The following is a 17,733-nucleotide window of genomic DNA, read 5'->3' as shown; positions in this document are numbered from 1 at the left end:
TGCCCACCCAAGCCTAACTCTGACCCCAACCTCAACCCTAAGCCTAATCCCCACCCTAACCCTACACCCTAACTACTCCTCTATGCACAATATAAATATATACAAAATATATACAAAATGTGCACAAATGTACACAAAATAAAAATGTAAAATAAAAAATGTGAAAATAAAGAACAAAAAATAAAATAAAAGTGTTAAAATAAAAATGAATAAGTCAAATAAAATCAAAATTACAATCAAATGAACACCTCTCCTTATTGTCTCCAACCACCTCTCCCTCTCCCTCTCTCCTACTCAACTGGCCTCACTACTAACCCACAATGGCCAACTGCAAGTCAGTGGCTTTTAAGGGAGAAGCAAGATATGTCACAAAGGAGGGCAGGTCCTTGTCACCATGGCAACCCCCCCCCCCCCCGGACCTGGCCCCTCCTGAGAGGTGATGCTCCACCATCCGAACGTGGAGGCACCTGCTGTTCCGCCTGCAGCTGGGCTGCATTTTCTCTCAGCAGATTCATGCAGATTTCATATCCTTCGTGCAGCCCCATTTCCAAAGGGAGACCATCCCCACATCCTTCAAGGCAGGCTAGGGGTCTCCATAGCGCAGGATTGGACCATCTGCTTTGCATGCAGGTCTTCTGTCCTGGGCAGCATCTTGGGGGGGGGGCTGGGAATGTCCCCCCCATCCGAAACCCTGGAGAGTTGCTGCCAGTCAGTGCAGGCTAGTTGAGCAGCTGGAAGGTGAGCAGAGGACGGCGACCAGGATGATGAAGGGTCTGGAAACCAAGCCTGATGAGGAATGGTTGAGGCAGTTGGAAAACAAGCCTCATGAGGAACGGTTGAGGCAGCTGAGTATGTTTAGCCTGGAGAAGAGGAGACTGAGAGGAGAGAGGAGAGCCATCTTTCAATATCTGTGGGCTGCAAGAGGGAGCAAGTTTGTTTTCTGCTGCTCCAGAGAGGAGGGCAGGAGAGGAGATTCGGACTAAACGTTAGGAAGAACTTTCTGATGGTAAGACTCTCTGGGCGGTGGTGGACTCTCTTTCCTTGGAGGCTTTTAAGCAGAGGTTGGATGCCAATCTGTGAGGGATTCAGCTGCAATTTGGGGAGTGCATAGCACTGGCCTACTTTACAGGGTTGTTGTAACCACACAGGGCTGCTGAGCTTCCGAAAGTTCCTGACAAATGTTGAGCCTTCCATTTCATTGTAGGGAACAGCTGCAGCGCATCAGGAGGCGTCCCTCAACTTATGTTTCTTCTCTCTCCTGCAGCCAAAGGGGCCAGCCTGGATTACCAAATAGGCAGAGGAAGTGCTGGCCCCCGCAGTGACAGCCGCGTTTCGTTATGTTTGTTGACTGAACTAAAAAGTTTTGTGAGCCCATTTTAAACAACAACAACAACTCATATTTTTGTCATTTTGTTATCCCCCTCAGCGATGACACTCGGGGCTGTCCGTACCCTCCGCACCCCCCTCCTCCGCCACTGGCTCTTCTTGTATTCTAGATAAGCTCTTTATGAGTGGGGGCATATCCACACTGGTGTTTGTTTTTTTGCAGTTGTGCTCACACAGGACCTCAGCTTCATGTAGTCCACATCAACAGTAGGCTGCAAAATAGCGAAATTAAGTAAAAAAATTAATTCATAAGAAATTCCCATCGTGAAAAAAAGGGTTTTAAGTGCTTATGCTCACAATGTTTTAAGTGCTTATGCTCCGCCCACCCTCCCCTTGCCTCAGGCCTCCAAGAAAGAGACTTTGGGGCTTGGGTTCCCTCCAGTCTCTTGTTCATTCCCCCCCTCCAAACAGGGCAAATCCAGACGCCTTCACTGAAGAGTCTCTCCTTGTCTTGGCAAAACGCGGGCAGCAGCGCCTGGGAAACAGGGTGGCAAGCTGGACACTGGCCTGATTCACTGCAGCGCAGTTTGGGGGAGAAGAGGAGACAAGCCGCCTTGTCATACAACCGTATGTCAGGCAATGAAAATCCACCTCTTTGTATCTATTAAAATTGTATATTTAATTATCTGTTTCTTCCCTTGCCAGACAAACCTAGAAATATATTTTTGCCATTCTTTGAAGCATCTTGTTCAGCCTTCTGTTGGGAGTGGTTTGAAATAAAAACAGCATTTTAGGCAAAATATTCATTTCTATAACCAAAATTACTCCCATTAGAGAGTTTTTCATTCTTCCCCATAACTCAATATTTTTTCTTATATCTTTCCATGTCTTTCCATAAGTATCTTGAAATATATTGGAGTTTTTCGCTGTTAACCATATTTCCAGATACTTCACCTTTTTCTCAGTTGTCAGCCCACTGGCCATCTGCCAATCTTTTTTTGCCTGTGCATCCATATTTTTCACTAAAACCTTAGTTTTATTTGTTTCAAGACCTGCAACTTCCTTATTTCCTCCGATAACTTAGGTACACTTGTCAACACCACATCACCTGCAAAGGCTTTTAATTTATAATTCCGTTGGCCCACCCATATCCCCTTTATGTCTGAATTATTTCTTATCCTCCACACCAACACCTCTAGGGCTGATATAGATTATAGCAGTGGTAGGGGCAGGGCCGGATTTAGGTTTGATGAGGCCCTAAGCTACTGAAAGTAATGGGGCCCTTTATATGTCCAGCTGTCCTTTGTCAACAACAAATTGTGGCTTTTTTGTGTTGAATATATGCTATATGGTAATTTATGGACCTGACAGGTATCTAAAGCCATTTGCACATAACAAAATTGGTACATCATAGGAGCCTACACAACACAAAGCACTGTTGCTGTATGTAGGTTTGTGTTTTTTTTAATTTTTTATCTTATATTTTGGAAATGTACATGCAGGTTTTTTCCCCTTTAATTTTTTTGGGGGCCCCCAACAGAGTGGGGCCCTAAGCCATAGCTTGTTTAGTTTATACATAAATCTGGCACATCAATCCTCAATCTTTCAGCCTCTGCCACCCTCCTCTTCTTTCTGCAATATGAGGATAAGACCAGTCAGTTTTACAGGGTTGATAAAACGATGCTGAAGCGCAATTCTATGCACGTCTTCTCAAAAGTAAGTCCCACTGTATTCGGTGGGACTTACTCCGTGGTGCTTTAGGAGGGCAGTCTGAGAATTACGGACAATTTTGCAAGGTTGGCTTCGATTATATATATTTAGCAAGCAGAACATTTCGAAAAAATCTATATGCAAGCTGCAAATTACTATATGAAGTCAGGACTGGATGTACCCGACAGCCACTTTCACCCCGTCTTGAAATTAGAGGATGATGGCAGGAGAGTAGGGATTCTGGAACCTTTGTGCTATTCCCATCCATCAGCTGCTCTCCTACGCTTTGAGGGATTGGGCTAGGCATAGAGGTTCGTTTCTCAGTGGGAGATAGGGCTGCTTCTCATTTTGAGTGAGCCAATCGAAGAGAAGATCGTCACCTAAAATCCCGCCTTCTCAACCCGCTCAACAAAAACAGGAACCTAGCAATGCGCGCGTGCGCACTGATCCTTAGGGTATCTTCTTTGGCTGAATGTCCGCCCTCTTCCCCCCCTCGAGCTCCGGTTTCAGACACGCATGCGTATTTTTCACTTTCTCTCTCAGCCGTTGAAGATTTTAAGCGCGTGCGCAGGACCCTGCTTCCTTTGAACGGGCACAGGGCGCTCTACATGTGCGCATGCGTAGGAAGGTCAACGTGTGCGTAAGGCACCTTCTTGTCTCATAGAGGCTAAAATTAAAGAGGACCATCAGTTCCTCTGGATAAGTCACTTTCAGGTTCCCATTGAACAAGCCTTTCAAGTGTCCTCTTCCCGTCGCAGAAGTTAGAGCTAGAGAAATCTAGGATTGTGACCGTGATTGGAGAACAAAGTTCCCGCAGCAGAACGAAGGGCAGCAGCAAAAAGGAGCTCGTGCTTTTTTCTTACTCGGGTTTTATTCAGCGCGAATTCCCCCTCGTCACTCGCAGCATTTACAGATATTGAAAAACTAACACAACCAAAAATCCTACGCGCAGAAAGCCTCGAGCTAGAAAAAGCGAGTCACTCCTATCTTTGTATCTGTTTTCCTTTTTTTTTATAGTCGAAGGGGACTTTTCAGTAAAATACAGTACTGGGATTTTTTTTAATTGCGGTGGACTTGCCGTTCTGAAACCGAAATGTATCTCTCTATACTTTTCATATATCTGCGATCCCGTCAAGAGCGACACCCCCATCCATGCTCTCCCTCTTGACCCTTCCCTTTTACTTCCTGCCTGCAAGGGGGAAACAGGAGAGGATGGCGCATGCGCGGTGCCGTGGCTGCTGCTCCTGCTGCTTCTCGGGCTCCTCTTCCGGCCTCCCCAGCCCCTGAGTAGGTTGAGGCACCGGGAGCCCCTCTCTGCTCAGGCCAAGTAGGGCTGACCTTTGACCCCGGAAGTGAACTGGACTTTGACTCCCTTTTATATTTTTTGGAGGGGGGAGCAGCCGTTCTCCGGCTTAATTTTGCTCTATACTTACCCAAGGGGCCCCCTAGCAATTTCGGGGCTGTCTCTTCCCGCCTGGGCCAGCACCCCCAGTTAGCACCCCCAGGGGCCGCTTCCGGTGCAGGCTGGCTTGGTTTTGGGGTTCCCTCCGTCACTAGTTAGTATTTTGGAGCAGCTTGTGCCTTATCGAGCGTGGTCGCATTTTGCCGTCGTCCTCCCTCCTCCCCCCATTCCAGAGGCGCAGGAATCCCACTGCAGCCCTTGGGAAGATCCACCAAGGTGCCCTGGCAGAGCCCCATCTTTTGAAGCCAAGATGGCATGAGTCTCCATAGTGAGCCTTCATAGTGGAGATAGTGGAGAAAGAAGCTTCTCCACAGTGGAGGCTGGGGAGGGGAGGGGATGGTTGCCCAGAGCGGGAGGGGGGGATAGTGGTGTGGCGAACCTGCCTTGCTGAATGGGGAGCATGGGCCTTTGGTGAATTGCCCCCCTCTCCCCACCCTGCTGCTATAGGAAAGGGTTTGTAGAGAGAGCTGAAGTAAGACCCAAAAGTGGGGACGAGAGGGTTCTGGATTCCCCAGGCCTTGTGGATCATGGGCCTCAAGCTGCCTTGATGAAGGAATCTGTGAGTGCCAGCTGGGCAGTGGTGTTCCCTGAGGAGGAGGAGGAAGAAGAAGAGGAAGAGGCGGCCCCACCGTGGACATGGGGTCGCAGGTCCTGCAGATCCTACGCCAGGGCGTCTGGGCTTCACTGACCGGTGGCTGGTTCTTTGACCCGCACCAGAGCACCTTCTCCAACTGCTTCCACCTCTATACTTGGATCTTCCTGCTCATCTTCCCTTTCCTGCTGTACATGGTGAGTCTGGGTCTCAGTAGGCTGCGGGGGGTGGGGGGGGTGGAGTGTTGGTATTAACATCTGTAGCACTTTTCAAGGTACAAAGGGCTGTACAGCAGGAGCCTTCTGCCTTGCTGCTGCTTATACCTGAAGAAGCTTTCCCTCCTTATTTATTCACTCATTTCTTTGTTGTCTTTCAAGGCACAAAGGTACTGTATAGACAAGAACGTTAGAAGCTCTTGAAATTTCAGCTTCTTGCATCAATTAATCCCAGTGGCGACTCTCCGTTTACTCTCATAGCCTGAATCTTGCAGTTAAGATAGTGTTGTCTTTGCAAAGTGAGAAGCTCAAAGTGAGAAGCTTAAACAGAGAAAGGAATAATTACCGATTGAATTTCAAGATGGGTGGATGGACAAGTGGCTTGGAATGCCTTGAATTTCAGGACCAAGATGGAAGAGTCCAATGCCTGACTGATTGTCTAATGTGACATAACTAAAAACATGGAGTGGAATATCTCTTCCCACCCCCACCCCCACCAGCCTTTTCTCTTTTTAGACCAGCTTCTAGCTCTCATGGCTTCCAAGCAATGCCATCCTGGTGCTTGTTTGAGGAAATATGAGAACTTGTCTCTCAGGAATCATCCAGGGAAGAAATTGAGCTGTTAGCTCTCACAAAAGTCATCTATTCCTGCAGGATCTGTGCTGCAGGATTCAACTACAGCCTACATTGATGGATGGCTGTCCAGCTTCTGCTTAAATACCACTAGCAAAGGAGAACTCACTGCCTCCTGAAGTAGTCAGTTTCACTCTTGCTGTTAGGAAGTTGTTTCTAATGTTTATCCATCTGCTTCCCTGCAGTTGCTACCCATTTGTTTAAGTCCTGTCCACTGGAGCACCAGGGGTCAAGCCTGCTCCATGTTCTTCTGCATGACAGCTCTTCAGATATTTGAAAAATGCTGTCATCTCTCCCCCCATTAATTTTCTCTTCTGCAAGCCAAACATATACAGTTTTCTCAATAGTTCCGCATTGAACTTCATTTACAAATCCCTTGCCGACCCAGTTGCAAGCGTACAAACCAAAAGCCAGAGTCTAGTCCAGGCAGTTTTAGCAGATAAGTAATATTGCTGTTGTAGGGACGCGGGTGGCGCTGTGGGTAAAAGCCTCAGTGCCTAGGGCTTGCCGATCGAAAGGTCGGCGGTTCGAATCCCCGCGGCGGGGTGCGCTCCCGTTGTTCGGTCCCAGCGCCTGCCAACCTAGCAGTTCGAAAGCACCCCCGGGTGCAAGTAGATAAATAGGGACCGCTTACTAGCGGGAAGGTAAACGGCGTTTCCGTGTGTGGCTCTGGCTCGCCAGAGAAGCGATGTCACGCTGGCCACGTGACCCGGAAGTGTCTCCGGACAGCGCTGGCCCCCGGCCTCTTGAGTGAGATGGGCGCACAACCCTAGAGTCTGTCAAGACTGGCCCGTACGGGCAGGGGTACCTTTACCTTTACCTTAATATTGCTGTGGCGCTGTGGGTTAAACCACAGAGCCTAGGACTTGCCGATCAGAAGGTTGGCGGTTTGAATCCCCACGACGGGGTGAGCTCCTGTTCCGGCAGGAAGGTAAACGGTGTTTCCATGTGCTGCTCTGGTTCGCCAGAAGTGGCTTAGTCATGCTGGCCACATGATCCAGAAGCTGTACACCAGCTCCCTCGGCCAATAAAGCGAGATGAGCGCCACAACCCCAGAGTCTGTCATGACTGGAGCTAATGGTCAGGGGTCCCTTTACCTTTTAATATTGCTGTGTAATGAGCCGAGACACTGAGGACCAAAACTAGGTTTAGGGGGTGGGGGTGGGTAGAAGCGGTTATTTGCACTACAGAACACTCCTGGTTCTGGCAAAAATCCTTCCAACCGATATGCACTTTGGGAGGGGAGTTGCCATTGGCAAAATAGCAAGTGTGTGTGTTTGTGTGTTAATGGAGCTTATCACATAGGAAGAACCCTGCTGGATCAGACTTGCATCTTGTTTACCATGGTGACCCCCAACCATTCCATCAGGAGCCAGCAGAGGGAGCCAGTGTTAGAAATTGAGATAGAAAAGCTAGGAGCTAAATGGCACCTTAAACCTAGGTTATGGGCACAACAACAGAATGTCTAGGTGCACTTTTTTATAACCAGAATACAAAGCTGAAAATGAACAAATTGAAGCTAAAATATTATGTTTATTTTTCACATGGTCTAGTCCTTCCCCTGCCCACCCCCCTAATATTCTTAGGAGGGTCTCTTCTCCAGCCTTCAGAGTAGCTGGAAGTGGGCAGGCAGAAAAAGGTCCTCCTTTCCTTTTAATCTGAAATCTTAGGTGCAGTACAGCGCCCAGAGCTCAGAAACTGCTTGCGCTAATGAAATTCCCTGTTGCCAAATGCGCTTATAACACTGGAGGGAGCAACAGGACTAGGGCCCAATCCAGCCCTTCCTGAACTGTTTCCATTCTAGCCGGTCATTATTTCTTTATTTAATTCCTTACATTTGCATCCCACCTTTCCTCCAGAGAACACAACTTTATGCTGTGCTCTGTTTGATGCTGGTTGCTTTGATACTATTTTTAATACATGTTTTGGCATGGGTTGATTTTATGTTTGTGCTTTGCTGATTCCTCAATTTTGCAAACACCCGGAAGACTTTGTTGATGAGTGATGTAAACCAGTGTTAGAAACTCAGGTATATAAGGTAATTGCCAAATGGCACCCTAAACCTGGGTTACAGTTGCCACAATGGAATGCCTAGCCATCTTTATTTTTTTTTACAGTGACATTTTTTTAATTATTACTACTATTATTATTACTATTAAATTCATTTCTATATTTTAAAGAAAAAAATCTCAAAGCAGTTTACAACACATTAAAACCTTAAATAAAACAATCCAAATTAAAACAAACTCAAGCTTCAAGGAAAACATTTCAGAGACAGTACTTCTCTAAGTGCATTTTGCTTTCCCCATATTTATTTACTGACTTAATTCCAGGTAGGGGATACCTTGTGACCAACAGTTGACAATACAGTATAAAGGTTATGAGAATGTAGAAAATAAGGCGAGGAACTAATGTATACGCAGCTATGCAAGATGTATAAAGAACTGCCATGGAATGCTGGGTGGGAAGTCTAAAAGATCTATTGTATAAAAATGGAAAATGATGTAATTGTAAGATTGAAAACTTAACACGTATATAGAGAGAACATATATAGAGAGAAAGAGAGCTGCCCCATAGCAGAAGATCTCTAGGAAGCCAGTGTGGTGAAGTGGTTAGTGTGTTGGACTAGGACCTGGGAGATCAGGGTTCAAATCCCCATTTAGTCATGAAGCTCACCGGGCGACCTTGGGCCAGTCACAGCCTCTTAACCTACCTCACAGGGTTGTTGTAGGGATTAACTGAGGAGTGGGGGGTGAATCATGGACCCCTTGGAGGAAAAGGTGGGACATAAACGCAGTGAATAAGCTCTTCTGCTTACCTGCTTAAGAAAGCTGGCAGGGCCAGCCAGATGGAGAGGTCAGTTGCCAATCTGGCATCCAGAGATCTCTACATGATTGTAGCTGGACCTGCACCAGCTGCAAAATGCACCTGGCGAATTTTGATCACTGGTATAAGCACATTATAAATAAATAAACAAACCCCAAGCCCTGGGAATTTAGTTATTGTGTCAGGCACAGTCTCGCCTCGCTGCTTGCAGTTGCTCCTTGCCAAGCATGTGAGAATCATAATGGGGAAGATGCTGTGTGAGACTGGAGCTGGTCGGCTGGTGCGGAGGAGGGGGGAGCGGGTCCTAGTGGCTTGGGTATCTGTCCATGGCTAGTGCTGCCTGGTGCCCGACAACTTTGACTCCCCTGCCCCAAATCTCTGCAGAAGGCTGAATCGTGAAGGATTGTTCATGTTGCTTAGGAGAAGCTTGAAATGCCTTCTCCCAGCAATGTTTTCACTACAGGTGGAGAGTCAGTGCTACTTCTGAACCTGTTTCGTCAGTGTTAATTACTTGTTCAGTTTTCAGGAAACAACCCTGGACAGCTGCTGCCAGTCAGTGTAGACAATTCTAGTTGGACATTGATCTGACTTGGTATAAGGCAATTTTCTATGTGCCTATACAGAGTTATGGGGAATGAGTGGTAGAACATCTGCTTTGCATGCAGAAGGATGGTCCCAGGTTCAGTTCCCAGCACCTTGAAGTAGGACTGGAAGAGACCCCCATCTGAAACCCCAGAGAGTCACTACCAGTGCGTGAATTCAATACTAAGGTAGATGGTCCAATGGTTTGTCTCGGTATAAGACTGTTTTCCTAAAAATAAAAGGAATTTCACATGCTCCTAATTAGGTGCCTAAACGACATGGAATTATTGTACATGTTTTTGCGTGGCTGCAGCCAGGTTGACCTGGAAGGTGTGGGCTCTACTTGTGGCTCCTCCGCAGCCCCTTCTTTGTGTTTGTGGCTCTGGCCTTATCTCAATCCTTCCCACTACAGACTCAGTTGGGTATAGGGTATAGGCCCATTCTGTGCAGTTGGGAATGGAGGGAAATCAGGGGTTCTGGGATACAGCTGTCAGAGCATCACTTAATAATGGCCAGGTTTCTCTGAGTCACCGCTGCAAAGTGTCTTTGGGGTGAGACATGATGGGGTTGCTCAGGTGTGGGAATTTCAGTGGCCCAATCAAGAGTGCCGCAGATGATGCATTCCAGTAGATTCTTTCCAGCTTCGGGACTAAAATAGGCTTGTTAGCAAAGCATCACCGCTGAAAGCAAATTGCTCACCAGTGTCCTGTTTGGATTTTGCCGCTGCAAGTCTGCAAAGCAAAATCCTCAGTCTGAATAATGCTCAGAAGACTCTCTGTACTAAACTGGGAATCTAGGTATCTGGCAACCCAGTCTGATGGGCAGGGTATAAGCAAAAAGTTGTTATTACTATGATTACTATTATTACTGTGTTGTTGTCATCAACTCTGACTGGCAGTGGCTGTCCCGTTCTTAGGCAGAAAAGAGTGCTTCCTGTGTACTTTGAACTGGAGATGCTGGAAATTGAAAATGAGGCCTTCTTGGTATAAAGTATATGCTCCTCCACTGAACTGTGATGCCTCTTTCTGGACCGTTAACCTTAGAGCTCTCTCTCCACATCTGGTGAGGGAATTGAGCATCCTGGTGTTCTCAGCATTCTTTAGAAAAAGATGACGAGTTTCTTGGTGCAGATAGCTTCAGTCAGGCTCAGTGGAGCTGTTTAGTTAAACATAGCTCTTTTCACCAGGCGTGGGAGTTGAACGTAAACATTAAAACATTCACTCATGGTGTGTGCACCAGCTTGAAGTTACAACACTGCCTTCTACATTCTCACAGTTAAAAAAATGTTTTGCTTCGAATACCTGCACCTGAAAAAGAGTTCTGTGTAGCCTAGAAGCTCACTTCTGTCATTCTGAACGTGAATTGGTTCTAATACTGTGCCATTTGAACTGTGCTTGTTTGAAAGTTACAAAGGCACGGATATTCAGGTGTGCTTCTGAATCGGTTTCTGTTGTGCAAAGAACAGGTGCCTAGTGTTTGTGTGTGTGCTTTATGCAACCTATGCTGTGCATTGGGCTGCCACCAGATTGGGCTGCTGCAATGCACTTCCTGCGGGGCTGCCTTTGAAAATATACTGGAAGTTGCAGCTGGTGTAAAATGCTGCTTCCTGAAAAAGACAGGCTAGAAAATCTGAATGCATAGCTCCGATTTTTGTGCCAATTGCATTGGCTGCCAATAAGTTTCTGGGCTCAATTCAAAGTGCTTGTCTTAACCTTCCAGACCCTAAATGGCTTGGGACTGGATACTATTGTGTTTGTGCACTAAATATCTGATTCAAAGATCTTTTTTGAATGCCTGCTCTTCAGATCAACTAAGCTGGTGTGCACAGGAGATGGGACCTTCTCAGTGGTAGCCCCAAGACTCTGCAATTCCCTTCCAGTTGGATCATGCCTTTCCTTTTCATTACAATAATGTAGACCTTTTTCCTTCCGGCTACTTTTAATACGTGCACTAAAAAGCTGCGCATTTCAGAACAGCGCACTCAAAGTGGTTTGTTGATTTCTTTAACGTGGATGCTAATGCCTGCGGTATCTTTATCTACTCCTTTTTATGCACAGCCATTTTTTTCCCTGGCAGGTGATGCCTCCCAGTATCGTGGTGGCAGGTGTCTACTGCGCGGTGGTTGCCACCTTCTTCACCACAGTCAAGACCATCAATTACCGCCTGCACACCATGTTTGATCAGGGTGAGATTGTGGAGAAGAACTCTGCACTCGCGGAGGGCGCCAAAGCTGACGATGGCGCTGCAGCGGACGAGGGGAACTTGGCCAGGTGAGCAGGGGTGTGAGAGGGTACGTCTCAGCTTCTTGCGGTTGGGCGACTTGCCTTTGCCCTGCCTCTCTTCTCATCCCCCTCATACTCTACTTGTTTACTGGCCAGATTATTATTTTTTATTCTTATTTGATGTGACAGTGTTGCTTCAAAACATAAAGTGAGCCCTGCTAGATCAGGCCAAAGGTCCAGCGTTTTATTTTCAAAGCAGACAGCTAAATGCCCACAAGAAGCCCAAAAGCGGGATCCGAGTGTAGCATCACTCTCCCCACCTGTGATTCCCAGCAGCGAGAATCTAGAAACATATTGCCTCCGTCAGCTGGGGACAGAATTTAGCTATCGAATCCCATTTAGCAGCATAGGAACTTAAGAAACTGCCCAATACCAAGCCAGACCGTTGGTTCAACTAGGTCAGCGTTGTCTACAGTGTCTCGCAGTGGCTCTTGAGGGTTTCAGGCAGGGGACATACCTGGATACCCTGTTGAGGATTGAACCTGGGACCTTCGGCATACAAAGCAGATGCTGTACTGCTGAGCTTTAGCCCCTCACCAATCAGTATTGTTTATAATTTTAATCTTGGCCCTGCTCCATTCCTCTTCCTCTCTCCTTGCAGAGACCCTGGCGGGGTGGAGATGACAGTGTTTCGGAAGGTCAGCTCCACACCTCCGGTGAGATGCAGTTCTCAACATTCTGTGTTTGGCTTCAACCAGGTCATGGTAAGAGCGAGGAAGCTTCTCTAAGGGTTGGGAAATGGGGGCTGAGAGCACTGGTGGTGTTATCAGGACCGCAGTCATTCCCTTTGGCGAGAGAAAGGATCAAGGGGACAGCACTGGACCTGGCACCGCAGAACGAGCTGCTGAGACATGCCACCTTCCTTTGAAACTTTTTTTTGGGGGGCGGGATGGCATAGGACGCTGGGAAGGTGTCTGAATTGCACTGTCTGCTGTCTTCTCATTCTGCGAGTCTAGGATTTATTTGCAGAGTACAGAAGGACAGATGCCAGGCTCTTGCCTGCTTGGATTGTGCATAGCAGAATCTTGTAAGAGCTCAGCCGGATCAGATCAGTGGCCTGTCCTGCTTCCCCCAGCGGCCAGCCCTCTCCCACTTGTGACTAGCATTCAGCGGTGTCAGGCTGCCTGTAATCTGGAGGCAGATTACGGCCAATGGGACTAGTAGCCCTGGACAGCCTTGTCCTTGGTCTGTCTAATTGCCTTTTGCAGGCCTCTAAACTAGTGGTCGTCACTGCATCTTATGGGCAGTGGATGACATCATTTAGCTTACATGCTTTGTAAGGATGTATTCCCTTTGGTCTGCTCTTAATATCCCACCACTCGGCTTCCTTGGATGACCCTGGTTATAGCATTGTGAGAGAGGGGATGACCTTGACCATGTTATCCCATAGTTGCTTCCCTTCCCCGCACCCCACCCCAAAAGCCCCCAATGTTGTAGCCTTTCCTTTATCTTGTGTAAAAGACGTAGCTAAGGTTAACTCAGCATGCACAGGTGCAAACCTGATCAGAAGCCCAGGACTCCCAGGGGCTACTCATTCAAGTGAAAGCAGAATATGTGTAATAAATAAAAACGAGAACAGCAGCAATGATAAGAGCATCTGAGCCCTACCCTTCAACAGGGAGGCACTCTAGATAAGCCCTTGAATGCTCTGGTTGAAATTAAGTGCTGCATGGGAGCAGTGGGGTAAGGGGTCGGGTGCTTGGCCCCACAGGGGGTGGGCTGCACTTCAGCACAGGATCAAGAGATCCTTGCATGAAGGGTGCCCCCACTTCCCTCCACCTGGACCTCAGACTTCGTCAAGAGAGTGTTATGAACATAGGAAACTGCCTTATACTGAGTCAGAGTATTGCCTACACTGACTGGCAGCAGCTGTCCAGGGTTTCAGGCAGTATTCTCTTCCAGCCATGCCTGGAGATGTCAGGGATTGAACCTGGGATTTTTGTGCGTGTGCTACGCTCACACTGAGCTCTGGCCACTCTGAAAGGCATGGAGGTCCAGCCTTCATTCCTGCCCTCCCTCAGTAATCTTTCTGTGAAATAGCAGTTTGATCTTTCTCTTTGCCTTTTAGGACCTGCTGCCCCACTTGGAGGACGGGAGGCCTGTAAGAGGTGAGACTATTCTCTCTGTCGATTCTGTCCAAAACATGACACCATGGCTTCATTTCAGTTATAAATCGGGGGCAGGGGAGGGGTGGGAGAAATCCACTCTGCACAAGGCGCCTCTGCAGCAAATGGACTTGCGCCTGATCCTCCTAGCACTACAATTCTGCGGGCACTCTGCCCTTTTCTGGTTGCTTTCCAATGTATGAGTTTCTGAATAGGGGCAGAAAGTGGCCCTGATGATCTCACCCTCCTGAGCTCGGCAGGAGGTGGTGGGTTTCTCCAGCCATGTGCCTTGAAGCAGGGGCGGGGCAATTTGCAGCCCTTGGCTTAATTTCATGTAAGGGGGGAGGAAGGGGGCTGCAGTGCCTGTGACCAGTATGCAGCCCCCAGCAGATTACGCCCAGGGGAACGTGGACCTCAGAGAAGACCTCATCTGCCTTAGAGCAAAGAGCCCTGGCTTTATAGCTGAGGTTGGAGGCATGAATGAGAGGTGGTGAGAGGGTGGGTTGTCTGCAGTGGGGAAAAGTCTCTCAAGCTCCTATCACTTCATCCTACAGACATCAAAGAACTTGTCCGTGAGCAAGGCAGCAACAACGTCATTGTCACGGCAGCTGACCGGGACATGCTCCAGCACTGTTCCCCTGAGAACCGTGGTAGGTCCCTGGCTGTGGTTGGTGGGGCGAGGAGGGAGGCCCTAAACAAGACAGGAAGAAGTAGTTTTATAGACTTACAAAGCTGCCTTCTTCGAAGCTGGGCTGTTTGTCTGTCTATCCCAGTGTCTCTGCTCTGACTGGCAGTGGGTTTCAAAGGCTCTCAACAGCCATCTGGTCCAATCCCTTAGGATTGCCACACCCCTGCAAGGTGGCCACCCAGCCTTTGCTTAAAATCCTCTAACGCACCACCTTCTAAGGCATAGCACCGTTCCACTGTTGCATAGCTTGCACTGTCCAGAAATTCTTCATAATGTTTTGTCAAAATCCCCTTTCCTGTAACTTGGTTTGGGGCCTGTCCTCTGAGCAACAGAAAACATTTGCACCATCATCTGTGTGACAGTCCTTTTGAATATTTGGAGATGGTTTACATGTTGCTTCTCAATCGCACCTACATATTCACATCCATCTGTTCCTCATGGGACATGGTCTTCATCACCATCTTTTTTGCTACCTTCTTCTGGTGTGTTCCAGTTTGTCAAGATCTTTCCCAGCCCTGTCACTTGGGAGCCTTTTTTCATATATAATATGTACAGCTCCCCACCCCCGGCAAATGTTCTACAAAAAGGGAAGCAACTCGCCATAGGCGACCAGAAATTCTGTGCAAGCGAGTGAGTGGGCTGATGGAGGAGAGACGGTTCACTCATTCCTCTTCCGTGCTAATCATGGAGGGAGGAAAATCTCTTCCTCCATGATCAGCATTGAAATGCAGCAGCACAAGAGGGCCGGAGTGATCCATCCTCCCTCTGGCAGCTCACTTGGTAGAAGTCTCAGGCAACTTCCTATATTCCTATTGCTGCTTCTCAAAAAGAGGAGTGTCTGTAATCTTCCTGCTTGGAGATTAATGTGTGGCTTGCAGGCTTTTTCAGACACATAGGATTGTTTCTAAGAGTAGACCTATTGAGTGCTGCCGTCAATAGACAGTGAGCTGGATATCTCTTGTTCAGTACAAGGAACTTGTTGCCCTGCTGTTGGCAGCTGTGTGAGTGGAAATAGCACTCCATTGAGAGCACTTCATGAGGAAACAATTCGAGACTGTCTCAGAAAAGCTAGCTTGACGCGATTTGGCCTGTAGCAGTGTCAAAAAGACTTGCTTCCCACGGTAGAGTGGTCCAAGGCACTTGGAAGCGGTACCATTTTGAATCAGTGCTGTTTCCGTTCTCATGTTTTGTTAACAGAGAGTCAAATCTCAAGCCCCCCAGTTACCCAAGTGACACTCTGGAGTGATTTCACTCTTGCCTGAGATTTTGGGCAGAGAAGTTGTGTTCCACTTTTATCTATATTGTTGTGCTTATTTATTTTTGCTTTCTCTTATCATCAGTGTACATACCATCAACTGTACATTCCATCTTTTGACTCTGCTTGGCCATAGCGACTCAGATATCATCCCTCCAGATTCATATCTCTACCCGTCATGCTCCCATTTCAGGGGTGGAACTGCTGTGAAACTAATGAAGCTTAAGTTTCAAGGCCCCTGATCCCGGAGGACCCCAGAAGTGAATAGTTCACATTGCTTAAAAGGGGGGGAGGGTTAAATTTTCATTCCCAGAGTTTGAGAGTCAGTAGCACAGATGATGTAAAGATAGTTGTAAACAACCCCATTGAAGAAGATAACAGCGGTTACCTAGACTTCACTGCTGGTTGCAAAGGGCCCCCGAAGATGTAGGCCCGCCACTGACCCATTTTATATGCATACATCCTTGGGTGTGGCTAAGATCCCAGCCAGGTAATCCATGTCCCTGTCTTGAGATGTGCACTTGTGTGTAATGCCCTCCTCCTCTCTGCCTCGCCCTCTCTACAGCCAGTGATGTCACGATGGTGTCTGCTGACGTGGAAGGTGCAAGCGGAAGCCTGCTGCCTCTTCCCAAGTCAGAGCCCCCTCCGGCTGGGAGGAAGCAGCCTCCCTCCCTCCCAGCGCAGACTTCTCTACAGAGCACAGATTCCTCAGAGCAGTCTCCCCCTGCTGGGGCAGGGTCCCGGGCCCCTCCGCGCTGGACTGCCAGCGAGTCGGAGAGCGTGGGGGACACGCCGCTGAGCCCTCTAATCAAGAGCAGCTTGAGCGAGGAGCTCAGCCAGAGCTTCCTGAGCCTGGCGTTGCCAGAGGCCGGGGGTCACAGCCGCCGCGAAAAGCGCTGCTCCGGAACAGACTACCAGCCCTTGGAACCCCGCCCGGAGCGGCCCCTCAAGGCCGGCTCTTCGGACAGCTGCTTCAGCGGCACCGACAAAGAGACCCCCAGCACTCTGAGCAGCTACCGCAGCGAGAAGACCAATTCCACCCACTTGGACAGCCCCTCGCTCGGCCCCGGAGAAGGGGCGCGGGGAGACGAGGGTGGCCCTGGCATATCCCCACCCCCTGACGGCGGCAGCGACACGGACGCCCTCTCCGACAGCGAGCTGCTGCGCTCCCCTGAGCTGGGCCTTCTCGGGGAGCTGAGCTTTGACACGCAGAACACCCTCAACTCCCTGGAGACGGTCAAAGGCGACGGCGAGCTATGGGGGTGCCCCGAGCCGGAGCAGGTGGTCCGGCCGAAGGAGCTAGGCCTCAAGGGCCGCCGACGCCTCTCCCGCAAGCACGGCAGCTCGTACCTGCCCATGCGCACCCTCCTGGACAGTAAGGCTTACGCCGAGGGCTTTTTTGCCGACGAGGACTCGAGCGACTGCAGCGACCTGAGCCGGGCTTCCAGCTTGCACTCCCAGCACAACTACAGCACTGACACCTCCTCCAGCACTTCCTGCTACTCTCCCGAGCGCCACCCGCCCACTCAGCACGGCAAGCAGTGCCTCCCCTCTGCCGAGTCCAAGCCCCCGCCCCCTCTGCCCCCCGAAGGCGCCACCCTCCCGCCCCAACATTCCCATTACGCCCAGCGCTCCGGGAGCACGGCCAGCGCCAAAACCCACGCCCGTGTCCTCAGCATGGACGGGAGCCACATGGAAGTGAAGCCGGCGGGCTGCCTCACGGTCTCCAAGTCGGATTTGGAGTCCCACGCAGGGAAGCTGACGGCGGAGCAGGAAATGGGCAGCGCCGTGCGGAGCCAGTCTGCCAACCAGCCCGGCTGGAGGGGGGAGCTGCAGGCCGAAGGGGCCGTCGGAGGAGGTGAGTCCCTGACATATTCCAGGTGTGGCTTGATTGCCCAAGGGGAGAGTTCACAGTGTTGTTAGAAAAGTTGGACACCACTCCCAATCTCTGCCCGGCCATGGCCAGATTCTGGGGGGTTCTCGGCACTCAACCCAGGGTCTGTGTTCCTTAGAGAAGCAAGACACAATGGAGGCTGTTGTAGCTTTAAGATATTTGG

The 17,733-nt window shown here is 49.2% G+C and overlaps 1 protein-coding gene across 2 annotated transcripts in view; it reads left to right on the top strand.

The window, feature by feature from the left end:
• The first annotated feature begins 4,224 nt into the window (after nt 1-4,224).
• PCNX3 (pecanex 3) overlaps nt 4,225-17,733 on the top strand; it is a 47,200-nt gene continuing 33,691 nt past the window's right edge. Inside the window, exons 1-6 of one of the 2 annotated variants that reach the window (XR_014505919.1) lie at nt 4,225-5,287; nt 11,423-11,616; nt 12,230-12,332; nt 13,697-13,736; nt 14,288-14,383; nt 16,242-17,534. Coding sequence is in view for 1 of the 2 variants with exons in the window: in XM_083417253.1 (XP_083273379.1) it covers nt 5,135-5,287; nt 11,423-11,616; nt 12,230-12,332; nt 13,697-13,736; nt 14,288-14,383; nt 16,242-17,534 (1,879 nt within the window). In the remaining variant the exon portion in view is untranslated. The remainder of the gene's footprint in view (nt 5,288-11,422; nt 11,617-12,229; nt 12,333-13,696; nt 13,737-14,287; nt 14,384-16,241; nt 17,535-17,733) is intronic. The other variant, XM_083417253.1, reaches the window with a different exon arrangement.

Source organism: Podarcis tiliguerta (genome assembly GCF_965153285.1).
Source record: "Podarcis tiliguerta genome assembly, chromosome: 16".
NCBI lineage: Eukaryota > Metazoa > Chordata > Lepidosauria > Squamata > Lacertidae > Podarcis > Podarcis tiliguerta.
The sequence above is the reverse complement of the archived record's forward strand: the minus strand, read 5'-3'. Positions and strand labels throughout refer to the sequence as shown.